At 38.0% G+C, this 7,714-nt stretch overlaps 1 protein-coding gene across 1 annotated transcript; it reads right to left on the reverse strand.

Moving 5' to 3' along the window:
• Nucleotides 1–60: 60 nt before the first annotated feature.
• On the reverse strand, nt 61–6,961 carry cmah (cytidine monophospho-N-acetylneuraminic acid hydroxylase). Its single transcript, XM_035679747.1, has 10 exons — nt 6,752–6,961; nt 6,044–6,234; nt 5,060–5,140; nt 4,865–4,931; nt 3,669–3,750; nt 3,453–3,590; nt 2,962–3,097; nt 2,676–2,819; nt 1,509–1,683; nt 61–577 (listed from the first exon to the last, which is right to left on the reverse strand). The coding sequence occupies exons 1-10, from the start codon at nt 6,887–6,889 to the stop codon at nt 440–442; spliced, it is 1,290 nt and encodes a 429-aa protein (XP_035535640.1). The 5' UTR covers nt 6,890–6,961; the 3' UTR covers nt 61–439.
• Between the last annotated feature and the right edge of the window lie 753 nt (nt 6,962–7,714).

Raw genomic sequence — 7,714 nt, forward strand, 5'->3', positions numbered from 1 at the left:
CCTCGACCCCTACCCCATCATCCCTTCATCCTTTCATCCCCTCCATCCCTCGACCCTTTCCCTCCCAGTATTCCACATTTGTTCATAACGTGTAATACATTTTTTCTTATTCCATACAGCCATTGGCATGGTCTTTGTTAGTGAAACTTCTATAGACACACATTGTACTTCAAACCTTTTTTATGATTCAAATTCCTGTACAATTGCTTGTGCATCTTAATTTCTTTGCACATAGGTGTGAGCTTTGACCCTGTCAGCTACAATAACAGGGATTTTGTATGCATGTAGACTGTGTTTTGAGTTTCTTATTGGATCAATCATCAGTTTGTAACAGAAATGTAAAATATTTTTTCATTAGTATCTTCTAATACTTGATATATAGGTAGTTAGGTAGTTTAAATAATTCCCACAGCTCTATTATGCTGCCGTGTGTTGTTAGTTAGTCTTTAAAATGTCTCACCTCTATGTAGGAGTGCTCTCTGTCAGGCCTCTTGGTGGGGAACGACAGATCCACAAAGTCCACAAAGTAGTCATAGCCATCAGTAAGGGGTTGAAAGTTCTCATCTGTCTCAATCATCTTGAACGTACATGTTGGGACATTTTATTAGACAGACATCAATTTTGACGTTGCAAACAGAAAAGAAAGGAAGAGCGGGTCAGCCAGTAGGACCAGTTTTCAGTTCAAAATAAGCTCATTACCCAGAGGGACAGACTGGGGCTTTAGAGAGAGAGAGAGCAGCTGGGGAGGACGACTGAAAGCTGGCAGGAAAGGGAAGAGGGGAGGAGGAAACAGAGCAGAGGCAATTAAAATCTCAGTTTAAAAACATTACATGATATAACCTCTACGTGTCCTTGCATTCCCTCTGTTGAGCTAAATTACATAATTTCCAAAATGAGCCATCTCAAGTAGTTTTGTATTTATAAGCAATGCTAACAGCATGGCTGTAGGGATAGCGGTATTGGTCAGTTGTTCCACCACTTTGGTCCAGAATGAATCAGCTCTGCAACTATTAGATTGTTACGGAAGTTTGTACACGCATCTCCAGAGGATGAATCCATGAGTGAACCCCAGACTTTTCTTCTAGCAGTTCAGAATTTCAATTTGTCAAATACTGTTTAGTGTTAATTAGTAAATGTTAGCATATTAATGCACTAAGCTAAGATAGTAAACATTGTACCTGCTAAACATCAGCATGTACTGTAACTGTGAGCACATCACCGCTGTTAAAGTACAGCCATAGGTGGCACTATTAAGAGACTAAGAAACAAAGGTCACTTGATAAAAACTGAAGTGGGGATGTTGCACTTACATCTTACCACTGCACTTACGATCAAGCCAGGACTCTTCAACATCATTACTCTTTAGTAGAACAAAGCAACAGAACCAAATGTGCTTCCAGAGGTAATTCATATGCTACAGTGCCAAGGAAAGTTTATGCAAAGGAAGAGCATCTGCCATAGAAGTTGCGAAAGAACAGAGAGGATTTTGCTTGGTAAAGTATATTTACCCGAATAACAAGGTTGTAGTTTTGAAAGCCTGCCCAGGTGTAATAAAACTGGATCCAGCTTTGATGTTTAAATATCTCACAACTGATGGCACTGTTCAGTTCATCCACATACATGTCGAAATCCCAACTGTCCTTGTAGATTTTTGCACTGGCTGGGGGACTGGTGATGGCCTCACTATGTTTGGTAGTGTAGTAAAGGAATTACACATAAGTATTCACATAAAATAGGAACTTCATATGTGCACTTTAAAGGATAATTTCATTCGATTACAATTTTGATCTTTTTTGTATTTTGGCCATCATTCCTAATTGTTATAATAACATACTCACCACGACCCTTCGCTAAACTCAGCACACTTTAGTTACTGTTGCTACATCTGTCGTGTAATGTCTTACACTGAAAACTGTAAAAAAATAATTGAGATTTGAATTGTATAATTCATTAAAAATCTAAGGGAACTTGGGTATGGCCCAACGTTTTGCGCATGGGACCACTATGATTGGTGAAACTTGTTGGAAGCTACAGTGTTAAAATAATTAAATTCGCAGAAAAGTTGTGGTGATTGGGCAAAATTGCAAGGTCACGCAGAACTCATCATTTCTGATGTAAGGAAACGCTGCCTGTATAGATAAAAACATTTCATTCTGAGGTAAGAAAAACACAACTTATTCCTATTTTTAGGTGATTACACACATACCCTTGTATATTATGTTCCATTCCTGCCAATAGATCCTCCTGAATGTTGCACACTGGAGCTTTAAATAAACAATGAATGACTTCAGTCATTATATTGCATGTCCCAAGAAAAATTCGGCATCCTGGCAGTAAAGAAACAGCATTGTTCTTGAAAATGTTGCTTGTTGTAGTTTCACCACTAGATAAAGTGGTTTAGATATTATCTGGATAAACGTTCGGCTTGTTTACAACCTGTCTGATCACCTGGCTGCTCATGTTAACATGCTCCTATATCTCAGGTGGTCTGTATAGAGCGTTATTATAACCAATAGAAATGATGTCCAAAACTAAACAGACGGCCTTGTGCTGACATATGTACTGGGATGTATCTAGTTGTAAAGTACTGAATGAGTCATTTTTTCTTTGCCACGGTCAGACATGAGATAAAACACACAAACACACACACAAACAGTGCTCGGTGTGTTGTCAACCTGTTAGTGGGGTCTCTCAGAGCAAGGCCGAGGTCCAGCACAGCGCCTGGCTTGGGTGTCCATGTCTTGATTTCTGGTGCGATCTTATTGATGAGCGCATTGAGGTCCTCTGCACTGTTTTTAATGTTTGTATCCTTAATGTATCTGTACACACAATAGAGACAAACATTCACTTTTGGAAGAACCCAAGAGTACCACTAAGCCAGGTTTTTACACATACAATAGTTACTGTTTGTTTACATTGTTAATTATTCTCGAAGATAATCTGTGTATATACACACTCTACCTGTCTGATGGATGAGCCTCCACAAAATACCCAGCAAAGGGGCAGTAGATCCTGGGCTGCAGGGACTTCACCAGCTGAGATTTGTAATTCAACAGCTTCTTCCTTTCATTCTTGATAAATCCTTCCTTCCAGGAATCTGGGTACAGACATATACCATCATCTTTACATCAGCACTGTGGTACACATCAAATGTGTATTAAAGAAAAAGATGTCAGATCTTTATATTGCTCCCTAACTTTGAAATATTATGCCATTGTTTGGAATATTAAACCTGTAATGTAGGTAAGCTGAACTTGTAAGACTAATTTTGTGACAAACCTAAAATTTTTCATGAGGGTATAGCTTTATCTTTCAGTAGTTCCAGTTGAAAGAGAAAATAAAAGGACCAACATGGATAGACTAAATTATTACATTTAGGATGAATTGCGATGTATATAAAAATAATTAAACTTAACTATACTGAAATTATTAACCACTGAAGTGAGCCTCACCACTGTATTTCCCTCCAGAGAAGGTCATGGGGAATCCAGATGCCCCCCCAGCAAAGTCACTCAACATTAAGTCCACATTCTCTGGTAGCCTTCCACCATTTGGCCTTGTGCAGTCCACAGTGTTCAGGATCATGTGGCCTGCAAATATGTATATTTTTTACTCTACAACTCTAGTGATGGTATTTAAAATATGAAAAGTCATTGAAAAGTATGTACCTTTATATTCAACGATGATGCAGGTGTCCATTTCGGGATGTACACCATCCATCAGGATCATGAATCTCAGGTGTTCGTCAATCTGATACAAACCAAGGGACAGGGTAGCCACTAAATACAATATAGTTATTATCGTGGTAGCAGAATTGGCACTATACCTTAGGGTACATTAATAAGATGTAAGAAGCCTAATTTATATCAGTTTGGACCCAAACTAGAAATTATGTCATTTATTAGACAGTAAGCGAACATCTAAATTATGCTGTAATTCAAACCGCATATAATGCCGTATTAGCCATACTTAAGTACTAAATACAAAATTAGATTGTAATTTAAAATCGAGTAGGAGATCTTGATACATAATTATACACCATTTTACAAGATCATAGTCTAATTAGAAATCAAATATAATGCAGCAGTACATTTATTTGACCTTTATTTACCATAGTTTCACTTTTTTACGGGGTCATTTGGTGCTCATTAGAAGAAATGATTTACTTCGTACTTAGAGGCACGCTGCTGGAAAGGCTCTGCTACACTAAATGGAACATAGCCTAATTAGTATCATTGGTTACACCTCAAAATGGCTGCTGTCTGCAGACATCATTTCAACACGCCTCTGTGCTTAAGCTTTGATATAATCCAGGATTTGGCTATAGACGGTGGTTCTAGACCATATTTAGCATAATATGAATAAAAAACCTGTAAAGTTTGAACACAAAGCCCTGCCCCTGTGATTACAGTGTAGTTAAATGTTTGTTTCTAGGATACATTCTGTGTTCAGTGCTGTTCCCTGAGAGAGAGTTTCCTGGAGTGTCTCCAGCATCACAGGACACAGGTTGTGCAAGGCTTATGTTGACTATTTACAGGTTTTTATGCAACCAGATGTGACTCGTTGTAGTTTGACAGTTAATTTACAAATGACAAGTTATTACGTCTTAGTGTACCTTAAAATAAAGTGTGATCACACATATTATGCTGTAATTTGAATCCACATGTAATTCTGTATTAGACCCAAAATAGTACTGCAAGGTTTTACATTTTTATTTAATTAAAGCACTTCATATAGTAAAATATATATATTTAAAATATGTTCATTTCATAATGGCATTATTCCTAATTATTAAACAATATCTCTATTTATTAAAGAGTTTTTGTCATTGCCCTTGGACCAGATGTGAGCAGCAGTAACTTACATCTTGCCAGACACCAAAGGGAACGACATTGATGTTGGTCAGCTGGACTTGGCTTTGCTCCAAATACCTGTTGCATCAAGACAGAGAGAGGGACACACAAATACTTATACTTATACAAATTACTTAAAACACATTAAAAATAGTTTTTTAATAATAGATTTAATGGATTAAACTGAGCTCCATTCATTTACTAACCAAAAGACAGGTCTCAGTGTGTCACCAACATAAATGGGGACATCTGGCCTCCTTTTTGACAAGTCTTTCAGTGTCGGGTAACTAGAAAAGAACAGGACAGGTTAGATCCCTACAAGGCATTATACATCCTAAGCTATAAGTAAATGAAATTCCTAAGCCATGACCAGTTTGAACCTGGAGTTACCGCGCCCACTGCATGCCTATTAGAAATAATTATGACATGACACCTTCTCATCTCATTACGACATTCGATCTTGAAAGATTTGTTTTCTGTGGTGAATACAATGCACTTCTGGTTTGGACAGGAAACGGTACAGATATAAAGGAAATGATAAAAACGTATATATATTGTTTTGGTTCATCGTAATTCTAATATTAATTTGGAGGCAAATAGTAGGTACATAAGGCGTAATGTCTTTTTGTATTTATTTATTTTTTTTACAGTAGCAGCTCATTGTCATTGTTTGCCTGGTATTGTTTTAAACGATTCTTCATTCTTCTGATCTTTAAAAATAAGTTTGCTATATTAGTTCTTGTGTGTGGGCGCAAAAATAGAAGTGATGCTGCCAGAATGCTTATGCAGGTGTGCTTGTCAGATGGTCAAAGAGCTTTGGAAACCCACTCCCCCCAAACCGTTCTGATGTCAAGAGAGAGATAAAAAAAAAAGAAGGATAACAAAGCTGAACAAAGAAATGTGAGAATAAATCCTGTAGCAGTTATGTTTAAGGGACATTTGGCACCTGGTTCGTGAAAGGGAGTGGTGACAGTGATGACGAAGTGTTGTGTTCTCTCACAAGTTGCACCAGTAATGATATTTAAAAGTTGCCATTGACGCCTAATTTAAAGGTCCAGTTAGGACGATCTATTGGCAGAAATGGAACATAATCGGGAATTGGGAAGGCAAAATGGCATTACAAAAACTCTACTGTGGCGGGTTATTATTAAAAGGAAAAGTATCTACTTAGCAACATCTACAGAGTTTACCTGAGGTGGTCAGAGTGCATATGGCTGATGTAAATGAGATCTGCTGCACACAGTCTGTCCAGGGAGTCTGCTGGAGGCTCGTGCAAAAGCCACCAGCCCCTGGCAAATGCAGGACCCTTTAACCACGGGTCGAACATGAACCGCCTCTGTCCCAGCTGCAGCTCCATGCAGGCGTGGGTTAAGTACGTTACCTGGAAGGGAAGTTCAGAATTTTACAGGTGGCAGATGTCACATTGTTACCTTGATGATTCGGTTGTGTCGCAATAGCCGGATCTGACAATGCTTATAAACTGTGAACAGAGCTGGCTACTGTCCAAGTGAAGACACATAGAACCATCACTGTTTTTGTGGAGGATTTTACAGAGAAAAAGAAAAAAAGAAAAAAATTGTTTGTCTTTTTTACAGAACGTAATAATGACAATGTATGTCATATGGCTGTTATTGTGTTGTCACTCTGCATTAAACATAAGTAAAAAAGGAGATAATTTTATACAATTTCATTACACAATTTCACAGTTTTTAATAGCTGTTTGTGTTTTCTGCTGCAATCCTTAAATGTCTTCACAAAACTAAATTAAAACGTGTCCAAATTTTAACTTGAACGTTTTCTAAACTCTGTATTTTTATATATTTTCATGTAAGAATTAAAGTGTTATTAATGTGGGGTGTGGTGTAAAGAGTAGACTGTGTGAACAGCAGGATACATACTTTGACTTCTCCTTTCTGGAGCTCCAGAGGCTCTCGAGGGTCAGCCAGCCAGGGGTCGATGGGGTTCAACTCGACCAACTGAAGCCCCCCGTCATCCTTAATCTCTACATCTGTGTGCCACATAACAAACATGCTCATGTGGATACCATGGTAATGTTACTTTGACTCACAGCTCCACTCTTGTTGAGCTTTACTCACATTTTTACAGAATTAATCAAGAATGCAAACTTTCTCACAAATGCTTGACACTGTTTTTTATATTATCACATTTTAAGCTGATATTGTAAACTTGGTAATAGTTGTACATCCTGCAGTTAGAGAACAACATTAGCATTCATTTGGGATCATTTGGGAACTCTCCTTTAGCTGCTGACAGCTAGTCTCTTACTGTGTTTGCTGTTTAGTGCTGAGCAAGTAGTGTTTTCATTTAATTTTTAATTAATTTGTCATTGAAAAAAGAAGGCTACTACTGGAAATGACCGATGAGGGCCATCAGAGTGAACCAAAACATTGCAGTTGGGCTGTAAAAACCAAAACAACATGCTGAAAAGTGCTGAAACACTCCTGAAGAGCCCTTTCACATGCAACATGTCTTCAGAGGACAGTTCATAGGACATATTTCTGATGTAGCAGACTCCCTGAGTTTTGGAGTGTTAAACTCTTCATGAATAATACTTAAAGGTCCAGTGTGTACCGTTTAGGAGATCTATTGGATGAAATTGAATATCATATGCAAAACTACCTGAAAATAAGAATCGTGTTTTTTGTTACCTGAAAATGAGCTGTTTTTAATCTACAAACTGGGTGGTTATTCTGTATCCATGAACCTTTGTAGCTAAAAAGTGAAGGACTTTGAACCTCCTGATCCTCCTACGTGCTACGTGCTACGGTAAGCGTATTGACTCATTTCCGGTTTACTTCCTGCTCTGTGTACACTGTTTGGTGTTGAAGCTGTGTCAGTGA

The sequence above is a fragment of the Morone saxatilis genome, unplaced genomic scaffold, assembly GCF_004916995.1.
Source record: "Morone saxatilis isolate NCDOM2014 unplaced genomic scaffold, NCSU_SB_2.0 Contig10, whole genome shotgun sequence".
In the NCBI taxonomy this organism is placed as follows: Eukaryota; Metazoa; Chordata; class Actinopteri; family Moronidae; genus Morone; species Morone saxatilis.

Excerpts from the sequence above, each read along its gene's own strand:
- cmah (XM_035679747.1), bottom strand. The coding sequence starts at position 6,889 with ATGAGCATGTTTGTTATGTGGCACACAGATGTAGAGATTAAGGATGAC. Across the intron at positions 4,932-5,059 it reads ACACTGAGACCTGTCTTTTG|GTATTTGGAGCAAAGCCAAG; the intron begins GTTAGTAAATGA and ends TTGATGCAACAG. Across the intron at positions 578-1,508 it reads ACTACAACCTTGTTATTCGG|ATGATTGAGACAGATGAGAA; the intron begins GTAAATATACTT and ends TGTACGTTCAAG.